This window comes from Schistocerca serialis, chromosome 8, assembly GCF_023864345.2.
Source record: "Schistocerca serialis cubense isolate TAMUIC-IGC-003099 chromosome 8, iqSchSeri2.2, whole genome shotgun sequence".
Lineage (NCBI taxonomy): Eukaryota > Metazoa > Arthropoda > Insecta > Orthoptera > Acrididae > Schistocerca > Schistocerca serialis.
In genome coordinates this window covers 505,061,944-505,089,595 of record NC_064645.1, presented here as the reverse complement: position 1 = coordinate 505,089,595, position 27,652 = coordinate 505,061,944, and the positions used below count along the sequence as shown (strand labels likewise).

The 27,652-nt window shown below is 38.1% G+C and overlaps 1 protein-coding gene across 1 annotated transcript in view; it reads right to left on the bottom strand.

The window, feature by feature from the left end:
- The window catches only part of LOC126417095 (neural-cadherin-like), a 304,885-nt gene that overhangs the window by 77,427 nt on the left and 199,806 nt on the right, over positions 1 to 27,652 (bottom strand). The window contains exons 12-16 of the mRNA XM_050084990.1: positions 25,367 to 25,530; positions 23,600 to 23,751; positions 8,099 to 8,110; positions 7,742 to 7,757; positions 2,457 to 2,652 (exon numbers count right to left, since the gene is read on the bottom strand). Coding sequence (XP_049940947.1) covers positions 2,457 to 2,652; positions 7,742 to 7,757; positions 8,099 to 8,110; positions 23,600 to 23,751; positions 25,367 to 25,530 — 540 coding nt within the window. The remainder of the gene's footprint in view (positions 1 to 2,456; positions 2,653 to 7,741; positions 7,758 to 8,098; positions 8,111 to 23,599; positions 23,752 to 25,366; positions 25,531 to 27,652) is intronic.

The following is a 27,652-nucleotide window of genomic DNA, read 5'->3' as shown; positions in this document are numbered from 1 at the left end:
CACCGTAATTATCATTTGCAGATGATATAGGTTACACTCTATAGAAATTTACTTTGGTGAAGTAGTGAGCAGTATCTACAACAGAAAAATCATCATTGTATAGGGGTCATTCAGTAATTAAAGAGATAGACTTCTGTGCAGCAAAAATTATTTATTAAGTCAATAAAATTTTTTGTCAATTTTTACATGTAATCCCATCAACAGTTAGGCAGTTGTCTAATCTTATTATGACTCTCTTACATTTTCAGTGAAGAATTCTTTACACTGATCTCAAAACCAGTTTTGTTCTTTTTCTGCAACTCTTCATTGCCATTGAACTTGATATCACACAAAGCATCTTTCATCAGACCAAACAGATGGAAATCTAAAGAAACTGCATCACAGGGATGTAAGGAGGAAGGAAGCGGTAGTAGCAGAGTGACCAACTCTCCCATGCTTCATGAGATTTCCAATATTATAGCATTTTTTTAAAAATCCTCCCAATTCCCTTATTTACTGCCTGATTCTTCCGCATATTTTGTCAGTGATCACTGTTATAAATATTAATCCTGAGGAGTATTAGTCACGGTTCAATTTTCCTGACATATTTTGAAAGTTTTCTCATAATAATCAATACTATTGTTGACATACAGCCTTTTTTCTGCGTATGCATCTATGGAAAAATACAGTGTGGCTTAAAGAAATGCAAGAAATGGAGAAAGAATGACATAGCCTACATGTATAGAGAGGTCATGGATAGGGAAATGTTTACTTGTTTCTCGGTCAGTACTGGCAACTCACAAATTGCTCCCCTCCTACCTGTCAGAAGCTGTGGTATAAATAATACACTAAGTTGACACACACAATGTATGTTCTTCAATATTGAACTCTTTTTCAGACCCAGGATAGTGATTTCCATTCTTTATGTAGATTGTTATTAGTGCTGGTACTGATATTATGTACTTAGATACTGGTTGGAAAAAGAGGCATGTTTATTTACATAGTTTATGCCCACATTGGAGCACTAAAACAAACATAATACAACAGAGTCTACAATGATTAAGTTTAGGTCTTAGCAGTCAGCAATTTCTTCATTTTCCAAAATTTCTTCATTCGCTGTCATCTGGCTGCTTGTTAAAGAGGCATATTATTTACCACAAACTTCATGAAAGAGTAAATATACTGAAAATAGATTTTAGAACTTACACCACAAATGAGTCTTATTGCACACTACTGTACTCTCAAAACTTTCTCTGAGTTTATGGAGTTATCCCAAAATATGATACCAAATGACATGATAGAGTAAAAGTGATCAAAGCATGCCAGTTTTTTATATTTATAACTCCATTGTCACTCACTCCAAGAAAATGTGATGTAGTTGTGCACTTAAAATTTATTGCAACTAAATCTCTCTAAACCTCCTATAAGATCATTGTCAGATGTTAAGTCACCTCTCTTAAACCCATGATCAAATATTGATCACCCTAGGCAGAAGCTCCCAACCCACTCTGCCAATAGTTTCCAGTATTTGTTTGCTGTATGAAGTTGAACTTTATTGTGAAGAAAAAAATATGCATTTTCTCTGCCATACCAGACATTTGTTCTCCAGTGCAAGCTTTACTTTGTACACAATAATGCCTGAGTAGTATAGGCTGTTGGTACTGCATTGCTGCCCCCCCCCTCCCCCCTCACTCCAAATGATTTTTGAGCTCAATACAAATGCAAAATATCTTTTTCCGCCAAGTTTCATGAGAACCCACTTTACACAAATCTTATGGTGGTTGAGTTTGTTTTGAATGATCTAATGAGTTGTGCTAACAGTTACTCAACAGTTTTGAACAATTTGTTCAACTTTAAATTGTCAGTCTTCTTGGATAAATGAGTCAAATTGTTGCAACTGCTGCCAGGCACCACAGCAGTATTCACCAGTTATGGTTTTGTGGTCAATTTTACTTTCTGAGACACACATAAAATTCACATGGTTTATGCAACTAATGCCATTTTGTATGTTCATCCAAGAGAATACACCAGGATGGTTGCACATTTTCTAAAATTAAGAACTGGTTCACATAATGCTGTTCTTCAAAAGTACTTTAAATATTTATGTATATGCTGACTGAATAAATGACTAACACTCCCCACATTGGGAACCTTGTGAAGAGTATCCCAACTAAGACATACAGAATTTTCAGTGTCCTGTATTATATTTATTTGTCTGTTTAATTACTGAATGATCCTTGGTACATGCTTTGGTATTATGTTTTCTGTTTGTCCCCTGACACCACTTCATTGAAAATATGCCATTGTTAGGTCGTCTCCAACAAAGAGCAGCACATCACAATAATTTCCACAACTGGAGCAGATGTAACACTTCCATACATCTGTATGCAAGCGGGTATTGTCAGCTCATTCAGACAGAAGTCAATTTCAATTACAATAATTAATAATCAAATATGGTACTTAATCAGACAACTTACCTCCTGCCAGTGCTTTTGAACAATTCCATTTAATCTCATCGGTTGGTACACATAAGACCCACAGAAAGAAAAATGTACATCTGTGATAAGAGGATGCTGATTTCTTCGTTGCACACTGAAAATGCATACATTATCTTTCTTTATTTTAAATATTTTAGCTAGTTTTTCTTGCAGCAAGTCTGCTTTACTTTTTTCACTGATGTTTGTCTGAAAATAAGAGATGTATTATGAAGTAAGAGATTATTCAGTTTTTTACTGACATATATCATGAACAAAAAATGCTGGCAAGAAGGGCCACAGTGCTGAATGCTGATGAGCTGGCTATTCAGCCCAGAAATTTTCATTCACAATATATTAACATTGCTGTGTATTGCACAGCAAGAAAAAAATTATTTGTTTATTTATCCATGAAATCACTTTCATACACAGGAATAGTATATAATTACTTATCTTCCTATCTGTGTATTCTAGATTTTTGTTTTGAGCAAATACTGCAAAATAAATGTTGTTCTTTAATACAACACAGTAATATAACTGCCTGTGAATCTGACAGGCATTTAGTTGACTCATAGTGTGCTAAATAAAGTTAATGCTTGTTTGAACAATGGAAAATCCAGGATGGAATAATGACAATATTATGAGAAGGATAGACTGCTACTCACCATATAGAGGAGATGTTGAGTCGCAGACAAGCACAACAAAAAGACTGCTAAACATTTGAGCTCTTGGCCAAAATGTCTTCTTCTAAAGTAGATAACAAACACACATTCACATAAGCACAACTCGCACACACACATGACCACTGTCTCTGTGCACTGAGGGCAGACTGTGAGCAAGTGCTCCAGTCTGGTCATAGACTTCACCTATCCCATTGAAGTCAGACCTACCTGTGAAAGCTGACATTTGATCTAAAAGCTAAGCAACAACTACTATGCTGCATTCTATGAGGGTATGATAACCAACAAGCTATCTGGCTGCACGAATGGCCATTGAGAAACTGTGGCCAAGCGACAGCTGGACCACTCGGTTGCTGAGCATGCTCCGCGACATAATGTTCTTGACTTCAGTGAATGCTTCACAGCTTGTGCCATCTGGGTCCTTCCTACCAACACCAGCTTTTCTGAACTGCGAAGGTGGGAACTCTCCTTGCAATATATTCTATGTTCCCTTAACCTCCCTACCCTCAATCTTCACTGATCCCTGTCCTTCATCCACCTAATCCCTCCCCTGCTCCCACACCAGCGCTACACAGTCTTCTATTCCACAAACACCTCGATAGCCTTTTTTCCTTTTCTCTACTTTTTATGCTCCCCCTACTCCTTCCTCCACATCTAACCTCATGACTACACCCTGCTGTCCCCAGCATATCCCTGCATGCTCTGTAATGGATAATATTATTTTTTCTTTTTTCCTCTTCATTCTTTTCTTTTTATATATACATACACAATTATGAAGCCAGCAGTAAAGTAATAAGTTATTTTATGGAAAAGATAAAGTTTTCATAAAGAGAAGAGTAGAGATACACTCTTAATTTGATTAATTTCTGTATCTTCACCTGTTCATCTGTTTGTCTCTATAAGTGGTATTGGGAAGATGTGTGATGAGTTCTGTTGCGCCAGTATTGTTCAAAAATGTGTATTCCAAGCATACATTAAAAAAGTGTTATAAAAGTTATTAGGGAGACCAAGTTTATATATAGATACTTATATAAATAACCCCATGTGTTCATCATTTTGCCTGTGCTGAGAATCCTGCACCAAGAGGATCAAGCTGACAGGAGGAATTTGAGAGAGCAACGGAGGAGTGATCCAGTAAAAGCATTGTCATATTGTCATAACCAGCTCTATGCACAACAGAGATAGAGAGAAGTAGTACGTAAATTTAAATGATGAATACTGATCTTGAATCTATTGAAATAGAAGGTCTGTTGGTATTAGTGCCAGTTAAGATTCACCCAGGATATGTGTACCTTTCAATTTCTTTCAATTATTCTTTCCAATTAAGTTTTTTTTAATTATTCAAGCAGCAATTATTAATCAGTTTCCATTCCATTTCATTATTTTGCCTGCTCCCCGCCCCCCTCCCCACCCTCCCTTTATATGGGACTGGCAACCATTTAAATGATGGTGCTGAGGGGAATATAAACAGACCTTTCAGCTGTACAGATAAAAAGTTGTTTGAGGTGAATTATTCATTTTATCGTTACAAGAAACTAATGAGACTTTTGTTGCATTTGTTGCATGTCCATGAGATTGGGACCAATAAAAACTTGAAGGAGCAAATTAAAATTAAATGCTACCTACAAACAAGATGCACTGGGAATGCTATTAAGGTAGGAAGCTGCTACACTGTATGCTTACATGGCCGCACTTGGTGCTTATAGCGTCCCCAGTGTTATATTACGAAAAGACTTAAAAAACAGTATTTATAAAGAAGAGACATTAAAAAACTGAATAATATATTTTTATTATGTAGCTGTAAAATAATAATTTCTCTGTGTAGGTTTAGATTCCAAAGAAATAATTTATGACAAAATGATCTAAAGAGACGACCGGATACGCTCTTTTGTTAATTTTTTTAGTCGTCTTCACTTCTTCACTTGTCTTGATGATGTACAGACGGACATCTTGTGAGTGCTGGCAAATGTAAGCATATTTGTATGAGTTAAGCATATAATATACTGATTTTATATTATTGTGCACTTTTAATTTGTAAGAGGTGATCCCGATTTCATGTCCGCCTTCCTTGAATTAACCTGCATTCAAGTAATTTACAGTTCAACAATCACAGCGGTCGATGCAGCCAACGACGCCATTTCGTGGCGATATTAACTTATGAAAATTAGCGGAAGCGAAATACTCTCTCGCTATTAACATAATATTAATTTTTCTCCACAGCCGCACGAAGTTGCAGAAATACATAGCTTTAAAATTCTTATTTTCAGTGCCATAGCCGAGACCCAGAGCCAGGACTCCGACTACAATACAATGGTTAATGGAGGTAAGAGAAATACTCTCGAACGTGTGTGGGCCGCAGTTGTAATTAATAACTAAAGATTTCTTGCTTTATAGTGAACTGACTAGCCGAGGAAATTAATATGAAAAGTTTATTACATTGTTCAACTTATATGCTCATGTTTTAAGATTCAGCAAGTCTAACATTCATTAACGTAACAAATAATTTGAGATTAATATTGTTAAAAAGGAGAACGTCAGGAAAGCATTTAATCGTAAAATCAAAATAAAATGAAATATCATTTTTATTAAGGCCCACCACGTAAGTCGGCAACAATCAAAAAATAATAATAACGATAATAATAGATATTAAATTACGATGGCCGACGGACGCGAGATGCTGTCTCTCTTGCATTAGGTAATCTCTTATCTTTCCAGTTAATATCCTTTACAGAAAGTGCATTTGTGAAGAAAAGTCGAGCATTTGTATCAAGTTGACATTAAATTACAAGACAGCTCATCAAGTTCTATAAGACTGTATCAGAGAATAATTAGGTTCATTAGTGAATACGCAGATAAACCTACTTTAATTGAAAAGTACCGACACTGACAAAATTTCTTTTTGAAAATTTTTTTCATAATTTTGTTAAACGCTATTCACAATGGAGTTAAAGGAAATGGCTATTGTTGAAAACTCATTACAAAATGCAATATGCCAAGATGCTGGAAATCCAAGGTTGGCCACAGTTGAAAGTAACGTGCCAACTCGTAAACTGGCTGATGGTTACCAAAACAATGAGGTTGGCATCCCATTACTAAAAACTGATGACACCGGTAATATGACTAATCATGATGTCACTTTTATGATGCTCAATGAGACACTTTCTCAGTTCTCAACAAGAAACATTTTTTCAAACAGTGAAACTGAAGCGCGTGGCTATGAAACTTCCTCTGAGTATTTGTTCATGACATCACAAATGCAAGAACAGGAAACAGTTCATAAAAGCAATGTAAATACCAGTGACATCCACAATTTGACACAACTCGTGCCGCCGGCCGGAGTGGCCGAGCGGTTCTAGGCACTGCAGTCTGGAACCGCGCGACCACTACGGTCGCAGGTTTGAATTCTGCCTTGGGCATGGATGTGTGTGATGTCCTTAGGTTAGTTAGGTTTAAGTAGTTCTAAGTTCTAGGGGGACTGATGACCTCAGATGTTAAGTCCCATAGTGCTCAGAGCCATTTGAACAAATTGTGCCACTAATAACACAACAGTTTACAAAGAAACACGAGCTTCAGGAAAGTGTAACATAACAGTTTACAAAACAACAGGAATTTCAGCAAAGTGTAACACAACAGCTTAAGGGTATAGGACAACAGTTTACACGCCAGAATAAGGAATTTAACGATTTCAAGAATAGCCTCAGTCAACAGTTCAGTGAGATGAGCAAAACTATATGCACTAAATTATTGGACGAACTATCCGGGAAGCTGACAGAGCTAGGCAAACACCAGAGAGCAAAATTTATGTAGATACTGTAGAAGAAGCTCTAAAAAAGAAAGTCAACTTCTAGCTCAGATAGATTGAGGCTTAAAGGAAGCAGAGGAAAGGTTACGAGGCAGTATTGCTAAAACTACTGACATTTCAAAACAAGATTTGATAGAAAACAAAAGCATGCTTTTAGAGAAGTTAGATACTTTCCATGGTTACCCACAAAGTGGGGCTAGCCTGTAAAAGGAAAATAGCGAAGGTTGCAGAATGCAGCAGCACTTGCCAACAGCTGTAACTGTCGAGCAAGTGCAGTTGCCATGTGCTACACCACAAGTGAACATAAACATGCCTGTCACTGATAGTACGGCGTGTTTGTCAACATTACTTACAGATGAGGGATTACTCAGGCATTGGCAATTTTCGATATTTACCTCTGAAGGGAAAACAACTCACCCTATGGTCTTTATCAGGGCATTTTGAAATGTTTGAACTCACACCAGGACTGAAGCCCAGAAAATCAGATTTGTTGTTGGATACACACAGGGTGGCGTTCTGCTATGGGCTATGGACATAGTGGAATGTTGCCACTACTATGAACAGTTTGAGAGAGCCTTTCTGGATAAATATTGGTCTGAGGCCATACAAGAGAGGCTAAGATATGAAATATTCAACCCAGTTCCATTCAATAGCAAACATGAAAGCATAAGGGTAATTTTGAATAATATTTGAATAAATGCAGGTACTGGACGAACCCAGTATCTCAAGCAGATGTGTTGAAAATTTTAAAGAGCTATCTTCCTGCCCACATAGGGGAAAAACTCATTACCTTTCCATAACATGACAGAGAATACATTCTGTCTATACTGGACTCAATAGATTTGATATACTAAGAGAGACCAGTAGAACCCAAGCTTGTTAATATGCAGATACCGCCACAGAGATATATGGACCAACAAATGAACAACGGAATCATAGTACAACACGGAAAGCAACCTTACCCCATACAGACCTATGGTAACAGTAATGGTAATCACAATGGCAATGGAGAAAGCCATAAATTCAAAGGTGGATATAAAAGGAATGGCCAAAAATTTAGCAAAAACAACTACAATGGGCAAGTAGCATATGGCCAGCCTGTATAATATGTACAGACACAAGCTGCCAGCAATAGTCAGCGAATCACCTGGCAAACACAAAACAATACCAGACAGCTGAATAACCCACAGACAGCAGGATTTGGCCAGCAAAATAATGCACATATGCTGAATAATGCACAGAGGCAAAGAGAATTTCAGTGGAGATCCGCTCAGGATACTAATTGACATAATCAAACACCAACAGACCATATAGAGGAAGTTATGCATAACCCAGAGACCAATGCCACCGTGACACTGGAAAACTTGAACTGATCATGGTAGGGCCCTGTTCTGCGGCCCTGGAGGAGAGTGGGAGCATGAGCTTTGTTTGACACTTGCTTTATCAGATACGATCAAGGCAGTGATGTAAGAGATGATCTGTATCAGGGTAATGAGGGTACACAGGAAAACATGTCAGAAAACAAGGTACAAGCTACTATTAAAGCAAAGATATTTGATCTTGATTTACCCATTGCACTTAACTCAAGCGCTACAACTAATTTGCTGTCACAGTGATTTTTTCAAGAACTAATGAAATGTGGGCTATACCCACACTCCCAGTGCAAAATTGCAAGGTACAAACTGCCACTGGTCAGAAATCGGAAGGAGTCAAGATAGAAGCCTTAATTCCCATACAATTGGACAGGTTTCTGTATGATGCTATTTTTTTATAGTAGAGAAATTAATAGTTGATTGTTTTATCAATTTGGGTACATTTAGGATATACCAGGTATAAACTGGTATAGGAAAAGACCACTGTCATTTCACTGTAAATAACCATTTATTTGTATCTGATGTAATGAGGGAAGAACTAATAGATGTAAAACTGAAGTTGCTCGTGACTTTGAAGTTCAATTGGTAAATCCCATAGTTATATTTGTCAATACATACAATAACAAAGAGGCAGGAGAAGAAGTAAACATTGACACAATAAGAAAAAAAGGTAAGTGAATCAAAGTGCCTGCCTCAAGAACAGCAACTGGAACTTAGGGCACTGATACTTGCTTATATACATGTATTTGAAAAAAGATCAAGTATCATTAAGGATTTTGTGTACAAAATGGAAGTGTATAATTGTGAAACTTTTTGTTCTACCTCATACTCTACACTATGGACAAAGAGGAAAGCAGTAAGAAAAGAGTTTAACAGGATACTTGAATGGGGCATAATACAACCATCATTTTCACCTTATTGTATTCCTATTTTGGTCATGAGTAAGCCAGATGGCAAGGTGTGATTGATCCTTGACACACGTAACATTAATAAGATTCTTGTACCAGTGTGAACACATCCAGACAATTTAGAGGAACAGCTTACGAAATTCCATAATGCTAAATTTCCTACTATAACCAACCTCCAGTCTTCACATTAGCAAATAAAACTACATGAAGAAAGTAGGAAGTATACTGCCTTTGTATGGGAGGGCAGGAGCTTTGAATTTCAATTATTACCATTTGAATTGAATGTAAGTGCAGGTGTATTTATCTCTGCACTTGACAGAGTGCTATGGCCCAGCTTTTGAGTAAGGTAAAAGTATATGTGGACAACCTTTTAGTTGCTACACCCACTTGGATAGAACATTTAAGATTAATTGAACAAGTATCGAGCCACTTTTCCAAATATGGAATAACAGAAAATCTCAAGAAATCTAATTTCAGACAAGAAAAAGTAAAATTTTTAGAACACATAATCTTTCCGGAAGGCATACTGCCATATTCTAAAAAACTTGATGCCATTAGGAACTGCCCTTTTCTCACAACAAGAGATAATTAAAGGCATATTTAGGCCTAGTGTAATTTTTCAGGAAATTTATCCCTAACCAACTTATGAACAGTGATGCTTTATTCAATCTTCTCTGGGAAAATAGATCTTGGTTATGGGACAAGCATTGTCAAGCTGATTTAGAGAATATCAAGCAGGCCTTATTAAAGGCTAATATTTTATCTCAAACAGAAATGAAGGATTTTTGTTTATGCACCAACACATCTCCTCATGGTCTGGGTGCATGGTAGAAAAAGAGGGAAATCTCATCCCTAAAGTAATTTTCTTCACCAGCTGCACCTTAGCAAAAGCTGAACATTCATATTCAGTTATGGAGTTGGACAGTTTGGCTGTAATTTGGTCCTTTAAAAAGTTTGAATATTTCCTTTGGGGTAAGTACACAAAAGTACATTGTGACCACCAGTCCCTATTGTTTTTGTTAACTTGTAAACTGTTACACCGACAGCCAGCCAGGTGGTGTATGTATCTTCAAGAAATAGTGTACATAAAAGGAAACCAAAACATAATAGCTGATGCTCTTTCTCAATTACCATAAGGCTTAGAGGAATTCAATGATCTTTTAGAGCAGGAAGGTGAAATAAGATCTATGTTGATGGAAGACAAAACACTCCGACCATGTTATGTCCACATGTGCAAACACATGGAGCAATTACAGCAGGAAGACACACACTGGAGTAAGGTAAGAGCGAAACTTGCACATAATGGTGATGGAAAGTTAAAAAGGTTTTTCAATATTCACAAAGGTGTTCTGTTCCATAGGAACCATCCTGAACAAGAACAATGGCATGTGTGTTTGCCAGAGGAATATGTAGACGATTTTATCTTATACATACACAATACTTAAGGCCATTATGGCACTGCAAAATGCAGTGACAAAACAGGTAAATATTGTTATTTCCCCAACCTTAGATGAAGATTACTACAGGAGGTAAGAAAGTGTATTGTTTGCCAGAAAGCAAAACATTCTAACGTCTCCAAACAGACAGAACTGTATCCCATTGTGGCTAATAAACCTCTATAAGAGGTACTGTTAGATGTAGCTGGACCCTATCCCAAAGGTAAGGGGGGAGTAAAGCATATAGCAGGTCTGTAAGATATTTTCACAAAATATGTGAAACTGTGTGCTGTACAGAACGATACAGCCAGTTCAATTATAAGAGGATTTTATTGGAAGAGTAGGAAAACAAGAAGTCATGTTAACAAATAATGTCTCATATTTTGTTGGATGTAAATGGAAAGGGTTTGTGGATTCCAACCAAATCAAAGACATTTTAGTATCCAAATTTCATCCTGAAGCATCCCCCATAGAAAGGATGTTTAAGGAATGCAACAGGTTTGTGAGGACCTGTATACCCCGTAAACATACCAAGTGGACTGAATATGTCACTCTTTTCTTACAAGTTGTTAACAACCTTCCCCATACATCAAATGGATTTACACTGAATGAGCTGATGTTCAATTGCAAACAGGTAGACGAGTGGGAAAAACCTTTGCCCAAGATACCGATACCAGAATTATCACTTGATGACAAAATACTACAAGCAGTAATCAACCTTAAAACCTGGGCTAAATACAGGAAAGGAATTTATGACAGAAAGCTAAAATGTACAACACAATTTTATATAGAACAAAAGGTTTTACTTAGAACACATCCCAAATCCACAAAAACTGGAAAACTGAACCGTAAGTGGCAACTACTATAAACTGGACCATACATAATTATTAAAATCCCCTACCTGGGAGGATACAGATTGGTACACATGAACACGGGTAAAGATAAGGACCTTTACCCACACAAAGACTTGAGAATGTTTATATATTGAAGAAGGGCTGTACACCCTTGAAGTTGTATAAATGTATAATAATATTAACAATATTATGAGAAGGAAAGTTGCTACTCACCATATAGCAAAGATGCTGAGTCGCAGATAAACACAACAAAAAGATTTTCACACTTAAAGCTTTCAGCCAATGGCCTTTGTCAACAATAGACAGACACACACACACACACACACACACACACACACACACACACACACACACACACACACGAATGCAACTCACATACATGACTGCAGTCTCAGACAACTGAAACCACACTGCGAGTAGCAGCACCAGTGCATGATGGTAGTGGCGATTGGGTGTGGGAAAGGAAGAGGCTGGGATGGGGAGGGGGATGGATAGTATGGTGGGGATGGCAGACAGCGAAGTGCTGCAGGCTGGGTGCGTGGCAGGGGAGAGGTGGGGGAGGGGGGGGGGGGCAAAAAGTGGAATAGGAGAGAAATAAATAAAATAATAAAATAAAAAAAGACTGGGTGTCGTGGTGGAATGACAGCTGTGTAGTGCTGGAATGGGAGCAGGGAAGGGGCTGGATGGGTGAGGACAGTGAGTAATAAAGATTGAGGCTAGGAGGGTTATGGGAATGTAGGATGTATCACAGGGAAAGTTCCCACCTGCACAGTTCAGGAAAGCTGCTGTTGGTAAGAAGGATCCATATGGCACAGGCTGTGAAGCAGTCATTGAAATGAAGGATATTGTATTTGGCAGCTTGTTCAGCAACAGGGTGGTCCACTTGTTTCTTGGCCACAGATTGTCGGTGGCCATTCATGTGCACAGACAGCTTGTGGATTCTCATGACTACATAGAATGCAGCTCAGTAGTTGCAGCTTAGCTTGTAGACCACATGACTGGTTTCACAGGCAGCCCTGCCTTTGATGGGATAGGTGATGTTAGTGACAGGACTGGAGTAAATGATGGTGGGAGGATGTATGGGACATGTCTTGTACCTAGGTCTATTACAGGGTTATGAACCATGAGGTAAGGGATTGGGAGCAGAATTTGTTTAAGGATGGACAAGTATACTGTGAAAACTTGATTGACGGTGGAATACCACTGTGGGAGGGATGGGAAGGATAGTGGGCAGGACATTTCTCATTTCAGGGCCGACGAGAGGTAATCAAAACCCTGGTGGAGAATGTAATTCAGTTGCTTCAGTCCTGGGTGGTACTGAGTTACGATGTGAATGCTCCTCTGTGGCCGGATGGTGGGGCTTTGGGAGATGGTGGGAGACTGGAAAGATAAGGCACAGGAAATTTGTTTTTGTACAAGGTTGGGATGATATTTACGGTCAGGGAAGGCTTTAGTGAGACCCTCAGTATATTTTGAGAGGGACTGCTTGTCACTGCACATGTGATGACCAAGGGTGGCTAAGCTGTATGGAAGGGACTTCTTGGTATGGAATGGGTGGCGGCTGCCGAAGTGGAGATATTGCTGGTGGTTAGTAGGTTTGATATGGACAGAGGTACTGATGTAGCCATCTTCAAGGTGGAGGTCAACTTCTAGGAAGGTGGCTTGGTGTGGTGAGTAGGACCAGGTGAAGCAAATGGAGGAGAAGTAGTTGAGGTTTGGGAGGAATGTGGATATTGTGTCCTCACCTTCGATCCAGATAGCAAAGATGTCATCAACGAATCTGAACCAGGTGAGGGGGTTTAGGATTCTGGGTGTTTAGTTAGGATTCCTCTAGATGGCCCATGAATAGGTTGGCATAGGATGGTGCCATGTAGGTGTTCATAGCCATACCCCAGATTTGTTTGTAGGTAATGCCTTCAAAGGAGAAGTAATTGTGGGTGAGGATATAGTTGGTCATGGCAACTAGGAAGGAGGTTGTTGGTTTGGAATCTGTTGGGTGCTGGGAAAGGTAGTGTTCAATAACAATAAGGCAATGGGCATTAGGAATGTCAGTGTACAGGGAGGTGGCGTCAATAGTAATGAGCAGAGCACCATATAGTAAAGAGACAGTAACTGTGGAGAGTCGGTGAAGGAAATGGTTGGTATCTTTCATACATGAGGGTAGGTTCCGGGTAATAGGTTGAAGGTGTTGGTCTATGAGAGCAGAGATTTTCTCAGTGGGGGCACAGTAACCGGCCACAATGGGGCGTCCTGGGTGGTTAGGTTTATGGACTTTAAGAAGCATGTAGAAGGTAGGAGTGTGGGAGTCATAGGGGTGAGTAGAGAGTTTTGATTTAGGATGCTGATAAATCACATTCCAAAATTTACATTGTTAGTTGATAAGGAAAATTTTTTCAAATGTGTAAATGATAAGATGAGTGGATGTAACAAGGAAGAATTTTACTTTTATGTATCTAGGGATGATGATACTTTAAATACAATGCTTCATCTTGCACACAGCCCTGTTGTAAACAAATAGATGAACTTTGGGAATGCACAGTAGTGCACAATGCAATACACAACTCGCTGCGACGTATCAGAGTGACATAGCACATGCGCATTGGGGAGCAAGCTAGTCAACAAACCACAAGCACATGCATGCCAGACAGACACAGCTGAGAGTGTTAGAGCACCCTAAAAAAATAAAAAAAAATAAAAAGTTAAGGTATTATATACACAGAAAGGGACCCTAAACTATGAGATATTTACTGAAGTTATGCTACTATATACATTATATCTATATGTGTACAACATGTACAAATTTAAGTAGTGAAAGTACATGTACTAATCATATTTGAAGGACCAGAAACTGAATAAGAGGTCACACCATGCCTATAATATGCTTTATCTTTCAGATTTATAAGGTAAGTAGAGGCGCACACGTGACATTAAATAAGTTTTGTGATAGCATCGCTGCACACTGCAGAGAAACAATACATGGTTGATTATATGAAAAAGGTATTAGCAGTCATCGAGCCACTATACACTTATCTACGAAGATTTAGTTTTAAGTAAATAGTAATTTTTTTTCTTCCAGGGTATGATGCATTGACACATCCTACAGTGAAGAAAGATAAATGCCTGTACAGTGTTAGGTACCATATAAAAATAAGAAATGACTGCACCACAAGGTAAATATAGTTATAAGTTAAGGTTAGGTATGAATGTGATAGTGTGAAAGTATGTGAAGAGGAAAACAGTTTCAGTATGTCATGTATCACAATGCTGAACTAAAGTTGAACACTACGAAATAATCCAGGGGTCGAATACAAACTATTGTGACCACCGACTATCCATGAAAGTGTCAAACACCTGAATTACATTGAAATTTTTATGCATGTTTGTTACTTATGTAAACACTGCTTTACGCTCACTGTACATAGCATATAGTATTGATGATACAACTCTGTATACCTCAGCACATGAAATGGTTATCCTTTACACAATGAACATCACAAGTAAATACTGAGCTGCACTTTTAAACACTGAATAAGTATTTGATATGATTGTTACATCAGATTTGCATTGTGTTTATAAACAATCAGCTATTTTGTTCTTGGTATCACAGTTAAGTTTTGTAACGATACGTAACTGAGCACATAAATGCCTTTCTGCGGAATCTGCCCAACCCTGTAGTATCTAGATCCTTCCTGGAGAATGCTAGAGAGGTGAGGCCATGTGTAGTTATTAGAGCAGCATGTAGTGTCTATTTTAGTGACTATTGTTTACTTCTTAAATTCTTTGAAATTGATAAATATGCTCCAACAAGAAGTCACTGCAAATTGAAATGAAATGTATTCAATTTATGCCATACAGGAAAACACAATCTATTATTGTATGAATGTTATGTAAAGAATGTAAAACCACATGAGAGTAAAAAGTGTACCCATATAATTGGAATTGAACAATGTAATGAAATTGTAATTTAACAAAATGTACTAAAACAAAATGACAAGCAGACTATAATATATAGAAGCAATGATAATGGCATGTCAGCAAATGAATAGGATAAGTGTATTTTGTAGATGTATTTGTATTTTTTTTATGTTATGTATATGGTATGTTGAAAGGACATAACAGAAACTTTATGTAACACAACTGTATGAAAGATGCTCAAAAACAAAGTGCAGAAAGATATGAAACCTGGCTGCAAAGTGTTAAGTGTGCATGGGATATCCATGGTTGTGCATGTGGTAAACAGAAGATGGCAATTTTTTGTGTAACATGAATTTTCTGTACCCGACAATGTCATAAAAGTGGATGTATGGCTGGTGTCCCCACTGAGTAACTGAGAGCGAGAAGGTGAAAAATTCCTCAGGCCACTGATATGGAAACCAGTTTCACTGTGTCGAAGATTTCACAAAGGATCACTCAGCTGAACACGAGCTGCAATGAAAGCTACTGTAAACGCATTATAAATTCCTCAGGCCACTGATATGGAAACCAGTTGTCACTGTATTGAAGAGTTCACAAAGGATCACGCAGCTGAACACGAGCTGGAATGAAAGCTACTGTAAATGCATGACATGGATACTCTGGGCCTCATACTTAAAGTGTGAGCATGAACTAGGATGATAACGGACATGCACCTGTGTGTGCATGCTGCCCAAGCTAAACACTGGGCAGATGCTGACTGACAGCAATGGGACTATGCAGTTACAACAAACACATTATTAGGGGAGAAAACTTATGAGCATATGTCTTAAAAGAAGTTGACATGCCAGTATAAATTGATAATCATACAAGATAACTATAATGGCTGAAAATACAGACTATGCCCATACTGGTGTGGATTATCAACCGTCAAAAAGAGAAATAAGCTCAGACACTGCGCACTGCTGTATGATGTCAGTGCACAGTGGGGGGCAACTGTAATGGATCATATTATTTTGTCTATAAAGCCAATGGTAAAGTAATAAGTTATTGCAAAGATAATGTTTTCATAAAGAGAAGAGTAGAGATGTGCTCTTCATTAGATTAATTTCTCTATCTTCACCTGTTTGTCTCAATAAGTGGTAGTTGGCAGATGTATGAAGCATTCTGCAGTGCCAGTATTGTTCAAAAATGTGTATTCCAAGCATACATTAAAAAAGTGTTACAAAAGTTATTAGGGAGACCAATTTTATATTTATATAAATAATCCCACGTGTTCATCATTTTGCCCATGCCGAGAATCCTGCACCAAGAGGATCAAAGCAGACAAGAGGAATTTGCATGAGCAGCGAAGGGGTGATCCGGTAACAGCATTATCATAACCAGCTCTGTGCACAATTGAGATAGCAAGAAGAAGTACATAAATTTAAATGATGACTATTGATCTTAAATGTATTGACACAAAAGGTCTGTTGATATTAGTGCCAGTTAAAATTTACTCAGGATATGAGTGTACCTTCCAATTTCTTTCACTTACTCTTTCCAATTAAGTTCTTTTTAATTATTCAAGCAGTAATTATTAATCAGTTTCCATTCCATTCCATTTTTTTGCCGCCCCCCCCCCCCCTTCCCACTGCACCCCCCATACCCACTGTATATGCCACTATTCAACTCCCACAGGCAGCACTTTACAGTCCCCCATCCCTTCTGCTGCTACCCCTCCCCCCCCCCCCACCCCCCCCACCCTAGCCTCCTCCTTATCCCCACTCAGATTGCACCTCCCATCATGTGCAGTTGCTCGCAGTTCATCCTCAGTGGCAAGAGACGGTAGTCATGTGTGTGTGAGTTGTGCTTATGTGAATATGTGTGTGATGTCTACTTTAGAAGAAGGCCTTTTGGCCAAAAGCTCACATGTTTAGCAGTCTTTCTTTATTGCCTGGCTAAGACTCAACATCTCCTCTGTATGGTGAGTAACCTGACCATATGTGTATACTTCAGAAAAATATATTAGATTAATGAGTTCTGTTGATAGTTGGTAGCCTTTTTGGGGCAGAGGATGCTATGGAGCCATTAGAGAGGCGGAGGCCGACCTCCCAAAGAGTAGTACACAGGGGTAGGAGGGCCAGATGAAGCAGTTGATAGAGAAGGTGTCAAGGCTTTCAAGCAAAGTTACCAGTTTGGTTTATGTGGCTATTGACGTTCCAGTGGTGAGTGATTACATTTACTCCTGCCATTATTTGAAACTGTCAACCTATTAATGAAACTGGTCAGTGATACAATCTCACTATTTAGTAAAGAAAGTGAAACACTTATTTAATTTACATCATGATACAATAAAACTTTCTGTGCAACAACCCATTTGTAAATCTATATTTATAACGTACATATTATTAATGCAACATATGTACCAATATAAAATGCATATATAAAAATTATTTTTACTCAAATTATGGAATTTTAAGTTGTCATACATACTTTGTGTATTTGTGTAACAGGGTACACTGGATACAACTACTAATACTATTATTATCAGTATTAATACTGATTATTGAAACAATTTAAAACACTAAACTAAAAATAAGTGAAATATGTATGAACTGCTTTTGGTTATGGTGTGATTGCCATCTTTGTCATGTACTTAGGAGTTAGCTGTCTTGGTGTGGAGAAGTAAGAACAAGTCGGACATGTTTTTGCAATAATAGTATTTGTTGGTGTATGATGTGTTTTGGAACTTGTGTTAACTGGATATGCTATCAAAGAAGTAATAAAATGTGGAAAAAATAGAAAATGTTCTTAACTATGTATATTAAAAAACTGAAAATCTGAAACCTGTTTTGCAAGCAGGGTCATACTACTGGATACACTGTGCTAACAATGAAATGGAGCAATGATTGCACAGTGACCAGACGCCAGATAAAAAATTATTTCTTTCAACATAAATTTCAAATTACGTGGTGGGTTCCAGTAGACAGTGTTTTTCAATATGCCCCACAGTAAGCTGTCACAAGGAGTCAGATGGGGTGAATAAGGAAGCCAGTCCATTTCTGCACCAGTAAATTTGCAATAATCCATTGCAATGACTCTAGTCCCAAAGTAGCCATCAGGAAAGTGAACCACCTGTTTGGTGTGATGTGATTTGGCCCCATCATGCTTGGTCAATTCTCCAGCATTATCTGTGTAGTGACAAATTGTTCCAAAATTGTGATGTAACATTCACTATTGATCATATCTCGCACAAAAAATGGGCCGATGATGTCTCTGTTGCATATTGCAACCAAAACTGTAACTCTGGGAGAATACAGTGGTTTCTCTTCATAAAAATGGGGAGTTTTGGTACCCCATACCACCAGTTTTGTTTATTTATGATGCCCTTCAGGTGAAAGTGTGCTTTATCTGAGAACCAGGTGTAGCCAAGAACAAATCCTTCATTATCAATCACTGTGAGAATCTGGTTGGCAAATTCAGCCCTCTGTTGTACAGCTCAAACAGGTATGGCCCCCTCATTTTGAATTTTGAACAGAAACACATGTAGGCTCTGTCTCAGTACATTCTGTGTGCTGGACAGATTTCCTTGGATTTTGCTGAATAATTCCAGAAACCATGGCAACATTTTCAGGATTGGCTACAGTTTCCTGGCTAGATCATCAGCCACACTGCCTGTCCATGTCAAATAATATTTGAAAACTGTGACTTGTTGCTGTAGGAATGTGTTCTAACTTGGGGTATTCCAGTACCAGAAAAACATGTTATGAAATGGAATACATGATTTCAACCTCTTCCTTTGGTATGCTAACCTCCTTTCAAGTTTCAACAGTGCAAATGATTGCTCTGATTTGTGGCCCACTATTTATAGGCACTACATATTGCAACTACAGTGCTCTCTGTTAGCAGGTTTTTGAATTATTTCAAAACTTCTATACAACTTTTATATAAAATTCTTACACTTTTCACAATAAATATATATTTTGTTGCATTTATCTAACAATATTTTTCATGATATTTAATTTTGAAATCAGGTACTCCTTTGCTTGACACCCTGTATGAACAGTTCTAACCTCAGCCTCATATTTCTTCTCAAGGCATAGAGAAGTATCACTGAGCACTAATAAGAGTTTGGTTAGAACCTCCTCATCAAACACACCAACTACCAACAATACCTCCATTCTGACATCTGCCGCACATTTGCTATCAGGAAGCCCCTTCCACACACCCTAGACACTGTGATCAGTGCATCTGTAGTGATGAGCAGTTTCTCTCCAAATATGCCTTTGCAAACTGAAAGACACTCCACACCTTGCCCAGGAACTGATCTCCTGCACCTTGTGTACCCAGTCATCTACCATACTTCACTTACCGACTAACTGTAAACAAAGGGGTGCTCCACCCACGACTCAGTACCACCCAGGACTGGAGCAAATGAATCACATTCTCCACCATGGTTTCAACTACCTCACAATGTGCCTTGACATGATAAATTATATCCTCATCTCTCCCACAGAGATATTCTTCCAACCACATCACCTATCCAATATCCTCATTCGTTCCAATTCCACCATCACTTCCAAACCATTCCCTCAAGTCTCAGGCCCCTTTAAAAGACCTACCTGCCAAATCTGTACCATACATCCTCCCACTATCACCTGCTTCAGTCCTGCCACTGGCATTTCCACCCTATCAGAGGCAGAACTGCCTGCAAAAGCATCAATATAATTTACCAACTTAGTTACTGCTGTACAGCATTCTACATGGGCATGACCTCTGACAAGCTATCTGTCTGCATGAATGGCTACCACCAAACTGTTGCCAGTTTTCAAGCATGCCATGGAACACGGTGCGTTCAGCTTTAATGGCTGCTTCACAGCTCCTTGTATGAACACCAGTATTTTCTGAATTGTGCAGATGGGAACACTGCCTGAAATGTATCCTTCATTCCTGCAACCCCCGTGGTTTCAACCTTCGCCAATCTCTGTCCTCCACTTGCTTCTCTTCCATCCCCTGTACCACTCCATCCTCACACAAGCATTCCATTCCCCAGCTCATCTGTAAAGTCCCATTCCTTTCTCTGTTTCTCTCCTCTCTCCTCCCTCCTGCCACTCCCCCTTCCAGCACAGCTCTTCCAATGCTGCACCTAGGAGCACACGATACTGTGCCCTGTCATGTCCCTGCCCACTTCCATAGGCAGCATGACGGTATCTCCCACCACCCATACGCCATGGAGAACTTAAATGTCAGGGATTATAGACTTACATCATTTTCATATAGAGTTAACATGGGAAAAGGAGGAGATGCAATACATGCAAAAGCTGGAGAGCCGGCTGAAGTGGCCGTGGGGTTCTAGGCGCTGCAGTCTGGAACCACGAGACCACTATGGTCGCAGGTTCGAATCCTGCCTCGGGCATGGATGTGTGTGATGTCCTTAGGTTGTCTAGGTTTAACTAGTTCTAAGTTCTAGGGGACTAATGACCTCAGAAGTTGAGTCCCATAGTGCTCAGAGCCATTTTTTTAAAAGCTGGAGACAAAATAAAAAATACTGAAACAAGCAGTTGTTGTGTTGATTAGGACCTAAAAGCATGTATTTGTGAGTTACTACTGCAGAATACTTCTCTGAAAATTGTAACAGTTAACAGATTCCCTCTATGAAACTTTAATTTATGAGAAGTCTACACACATTATTGAACTACCTGTCAGACAAGAAGAAATAGTTAGTAGTTTTTGGAGAGTTTGGTGTATATTTATTAAAAGATATGTACAGGAAAAATGAACTACAATTTTTTTTTGAGTGTTTGAATCTAACCAGTAGTCAGTTTTACAACCTGTGTGCAGCAAAATAGTAGGACACTGATAGATAACATTTTTATAGTCAGTGCTCAGCCTGAAACAGTTACTGTGTACCCAGTTGATAATGGAGCATCTGATGATTACGCACAATTAATGGAAACAAACAGCATAGCACCTTGTAATCCTGAGGCAGACTCATACAAAACAATGAGGCTTACTAATGAGAGCAGGATACAATGTTTTAAGAGGAAGCTAAAATGGGTGGAGTGGGATAAGGTATATGTAGAAAGAGAGGCTAATGTAAGATTCAGTTTATTCCATAGTAAATTTGTGTAAATATTTGAAAGTTGTTTTCCTAAAAAGTTATCCAAATATTCATTAAAAAAAGTAAGCCATGGGTAACTAAGGGAATTAAAATCTCATGTAAGAGGAAGAGGGAAATTTACGTAATGACCAGAGTCAGTCAAGATCCAGCATTACTTGTGAACAACAAAAAATACTGTAGCATTTTAAGGAAAGTCATTAAAATATCCAGAAGCTGATATGGAAGAAATTAATGTAAGTTAAGGCCAGGTGGGTGGTGAGAACCAAGGAGATGGGAACTAGCACTACGACATGTCCTTGGTTCTCGCCACCCACCTGCCCTTAATTTACATTAATTTCTTCCATCTCAGGTTTTCTTCACTGTAACTACTCTTTGCTTCATTCTGTTTTAGTTATCTACATCTTTCTATGTCTTTCCCGTGTGTTTTTCACCACCCCCTTCCCACCTCTGTTACGTACAATGCACTTAGTTTTTCACTCTTATCAACTTGTGCATGATGTTTTAGCAGTAACCTCTGTCTTGCATATTACCCTGTCTTCCACTTTTAAGCTCTCAGATTTTCAAATCTTGTCTGATGCAGTCCCCAACAATCAGTCTTTCTTCCTCATCCTGTATGGTAAGTCTCCCCTGACCTGCAGTTCTGGGTGACTTTCTCAAAATCTATCCCTTTTGCTAGACCTCTCTAGTCCTTTTCCTTCACTCTTCTTCCTTCCCCTTCAACCCTTCTGCCTGAAGAAGGAGCCACTGGCTCCAAAACCTTGCAAATAACAACAGTTTTATGTGTGTGTTCAGCCACCACTTGGTGACCCAATTAAATAATTTTATCAATAATTCATATATATATGAATGAATTGTTTTTAAATGTTGTTGCATGGTTAGGACTAAAATAAGCAGTAACTGTTTGGGCTGACTCCAGCTTCACAATGCAACACCAGGATTGCAGACATCTTGTGTGTGCGCATGTTATATGTAATGTGGATATCATCCACAACAACACTGGGAACATCATGGTTGGCGTGGAATGAGAAGTGTTTGAACGTGATGACAATGATGATGACAATGGCAATTGCTGGGAGCAGTTTTGACAACTTGGACTACACAGCAGCAACTATCACAACTACGGCTGCGTAGATGGAGACTTAGTGACTAGGTTACATGGACATTGCTCCTATACTTATATCATAATAACAAAGTGGTTAACAGTTAGCTGTTTGTAGTACAGATACCATAGGACCAGTAAATATGAGAAATAGATTGGTCATAGTGCACATTTGCTTGCTCCTACCTCAGACTGTTCTCGACTGTCAATGACTTTTTTTTACTCGGATACAGGTGCTCAGTTATGACCAAGGCTTTTGGGAAGTTTTCCTTGTCTGTAAGGAACACATGACACATATAGTTTGAACAGCCACGTACCAAGATTTTTGTTAAAATAAATGTTTTAATTCCACTTGTAAAACACAAAAAAACTCCCTCTACTGTTCAGCACATCTTCTTTGTGCCAAGCAGCAATATATCCCGATAATCATATTGTGATTTCATCCCACATTTTCCACTGTATGATCTAGATACTTTCAAACTGAGAATATCGTGATTATTAGTCAAAACCAACTTTGTTGTTAATATTAAGAAAAATAAATGCAAAGTTCTTATGTAACATAATTTGAGAAGTGTACATAAAATATTTTGTGATTTTTTTAAAATGTCTAACTATGATGAATATGTGTGTTGTTGGCCTATGATAAATATCCATGTATGTACTTCCTTTTTCACTGGTGTAACATGGTGAATGGTGCGCTATTTGCTGTGTCCTTAGAGAGCTGTTAAAAATTATAACACTTTTATCAATCTGTGTTTAGCTTGCAGTTATGATGATAATGTATTTTTGTGCCTTTTGTGTGGACTATTGAATTTACAGTTCTAAAATATGCACTGATAATGGAAAAGTAAGTGTGGCAGTGAATTCTGGATGACTTGAACAACAGAAATACCACTGTTGAAAACTATAGTTACTTTGATGGGTACACAGGCGTGTAACAACACATTAAGATCTTCACTTACCTTGCTGTAGCTTTTACTGATGAAATCCTCATCTGACAGGCCAGACAGTCTGATGGAACCTGAATTGGCAATAGCATTATGGGAAATATCTCTTACAATAACTGTGACATTGGCTAATACATCAACTTGGCCATGGTGTTGGTCATAAACTTTGAACTGCAAAGCATACCTGTTGAGAAATAGGACATATTCATTATACCGCACCTAAACTTTCCACCTACATCAGAACATGCACTGAACTGAATTCTCATAACAAATAAAAACTGAGCAGTGGGCTGGGATTTAAACTCAAATCTTTGTCTTTACAGATTAGAATCTTGATATATCACACTGCAAAATCTTATTGGAAAATTCTTATTCTGTGAAGTACTGTTTCATGTTTATTACATTCTACAGTTTTGTTTCTACATAGTATATGCCCTACATGTCACTTACATAATGGCTTAAGTCTATATCACTGTTTAATCTCAATTTAGTACACACACAGAATTTTATTAAGAGAAAAATAATTCTTTTTCAGTATATGTCTTCTATGCGCATAGTCATTGAGAGTATATACATTCAAGAAAGGGCAAAGACTTTTAGTTCTTTAAAAAAGTTCTGAATAATTTATAATTTCTAGCTGCCTTTGTGTGTGTGTGTGCATGTATGGTTTCCTTTGTCTTGTTTTCATTCCTGAAAGCTGTTACACTCCAAGAGCATTTCTCCAATGTAGGACATTGTAACCTTATCAACAATGCACAGGAACAAAGTATATAACCCTAACTATTTCAGCGCCATAACATTGCAAATGATACTTAGGTCTACTGTATAAGTAATTTTAAACTGTTTCAAATTTAGGAACATTATATGAGAGGGTCTCCCAAGATTTTATTGAATATGAATGGAAGAAAGACAAGTACTTATTATTTGACTACCAGTATCTGAGCATGTTGTTGGCTCTGCTGCATTTTAATTCTGTTCTACATGGAAGTGCATAGATTATGTCTTTTGAAGACTTACAATTAGTCTGTTTGTGGCATTTTACTCATACACTGCTTCAGCAAATCTTTAGCAGAGACAGTAGTATCTGCATTATTTTCTTCTTTAGTCTGTAGGCCAATACATAATGCAGATTGTGCACACTTCTAAAATGTAACAACACACACACACACACACACACACACACACACACACACACACACACACACACACACACACACTCAAAGAAATAAAAGGGCCAAAAATTGAGTCCTAGGGAATACCATGAATACATAATTCTGTTAGGTAAAACTAGAATTCATTTTTTTGATGTGATTTATTTTTGTTATACAATTTGCCAAGTATAATCCATTCATTTGGAAACCATTGCCCAAATGTGGGCAGCGACTGAAAACAAATCTATGAGATTACAGCTACAGTCAACAAATGTTCTTATATGTGGCATCTCACCATTAATGTCAGAATTTCAGGAAGCAGATTTTCATGTATTAATCTGTTGTTACTTTGGAATCCCTTATTGTGGGTTGAATATTCCCTGATCCAGTACCTGGAGTGACTTACCATTGATTCTAGATGTGTACATATTACCCTTTCTTTTTTTGTCCTAACTCTTCCTGTTTCCCATTAAATTCTGGATTTTTTAATTGTGAAAAATACTTACAAACCATAATTAATTAATTTGTGTTTTTTTGGGAACCTGATACAGAGACTAGTAAGAAGATATGTATCCCATCTTTCAAATAAAGTTACTTTTCATTTTTAGCATCAGCTTTGAATCAAATAATGGAAAGATGTTTCCTTACCTTCCTGCATCTATGCCTTGTTCCATTTTAATCATACCAGATCTTTCATCCAGAATGAATTTATTATGCTTCTGCCCATGCCAAAAAAATCTTTTGTCAGGAAAATCCCAGTCATCAGCATCATCAACAAAAACTCTACCAATTTCAGCTTCTGAAACATGGACCTACAAATGAAAAATTAAATTTGAAAAACTCAAAATGATATAAGAATTATTAGCTTTATCTGTTACATCTGCAGTAACTTTCTACAGCAGCGTGCATTATTTTTGCAAAAGTAGGCTGCAATCTTGTTTCACACATCTTATATTTCAGAATTGTCAAATGTATATCTACCCGTTTGTATTTGACAGGAAAAATCTGTTTGGGGGTAATGCAACATAATGAGCAATAACAGATGGGGAGGGTACTGAGTCCAAAAAAGCTTTCTTTCAATGTATGCATTGTATTCTAGTTTAGAGACAGTTTCAGAAAATTTACAAGATTAAAGTGACAGCCAGCAATTGATAACAAATTAGATATATGTTCATATTTTTTTTTCATTTCTGTAATTTACAAGTGCAAATGCTTCTTAATAGTAACATTAGATACAAACTGTGGAAAATATGTGAATTTATATATGTACAACAGTAGGCAGAGTTAATAATAAACTACATTCACTGTACTTTATGTAACTCAAAATGACTAAATCAAATCAAATCAAAAGTGAACACTTTATGTTAGATGTAAATAATTAATCTGCTGTGATTTTTCAATTTAGAACAAATACATAAATCTGCAGAAAGGCTCTCTTACCAGAGGAGCGTTTTAACTAACTTGATATTATAGGGTGTCTGTTTCCTGAGACAGTTTTAAGTACCTGTATAACTAATTTTTCACATTTTTTGTGAGCAAAGGGACTTTACTGACTGAAACAACAGGTGCTAAATAGTAGTTCAAAAAAATGCACAGCCTTAGTGTATGGCAAAGGGAGCAAACTGGAATCTCCCAGATGGAAGCACCCCTGCTAATAATTAATTTTTTTTCTTTACTTGTTTTTCAGTTTACATACACTGATCAGCCAGAACAATATGACCACTGAAATGCTATCAATATAAAACCACCCAGGCGATAGCAGCATCACCTGGTGAGGAATGACTGCTAGTAAGGCACTTGCAGGGTACATGCAATAACTGTGAGCATGCTGTCTATGTGTAGAATGAGAAAGGTGCACAATCTATTTGAGTTTGACAAAGGGCAGATCATGATGGCCTGGAGGCTTAGCGTGAGCATTCCAGAAATTGCATGACTTGTGTGATATTCAAGGAGTGCTGTGGTGTCTTCAACATATGGTGAAACTGTGGGGTTGGGCGATACCCCTCATTACAGATGATGACCATTATAGGTTGGCAAACTGGTAAAACAGGACAGGCAGACATAACATCAGAATTTAATGCTGGCCAGAGTACAAGTATGTCCGAACACACAATGCACTGAAGACTCCTAACGATGGGCCCCTGCAGCCAATGACCCAAGCATGTGCCAATGGACCCAAGCATGTGCCAATGTTAACATAATGACATCAGCAACTACATCTGAAATGGGCATGACAGTCGGCAGTGAATGTTGGCACAGTGGCAGAGCATTGTATGATCTAATGAATCCTGATACTTTCTTCATCATGCCGATGGGAGGGCACAAATCTGGCATCTTCCAGAGGAACAGCTCCTTGACATCTGTACTATGGGGCGGAGATGAGCTGGAAGCGGCTCCATTAGGCTCTGTGGAACATTCACATGAGCATCCACTGGCCCAAGCACCATGACAACCAAGGAGTAGCATACTTTGGTTGCAGACCATGTAAGCCCCTTCATGATGATCATATTTCCCAATGGCAGTGACATTTTTCAACAAGATAATGCACCAGGTCACAAGGCCAGGAGTGTGATGGAGTGGTTTTGTGGTGCCAGCTCCCTCCAGTGACCTACCAAGGCCTCATTGCTTCCATGCCACGATGCATCGCCAGTGTTACCCATGCCAAATGTGGACATACCGCCTATTAGGTAAGTGGTCACAATGTTCTGGCTGACCAGTGTATTCTTTCTAAGTAATGTAAATGCGGTAGGTGCTCAAATATTTCAAAACCTTAACTAAGCTCTTTCACATTTGGATTCATTACTTTAAAACTTTGTTAATCAAAAGATATGAAACTTTGAGCTTTTTACTACAATATAAGTTTGCAATTTTTGTGTGAGATAGTATGTATTTAGGGACATAGAGACACAAACAATTAGAAAAACTGGTATTCCA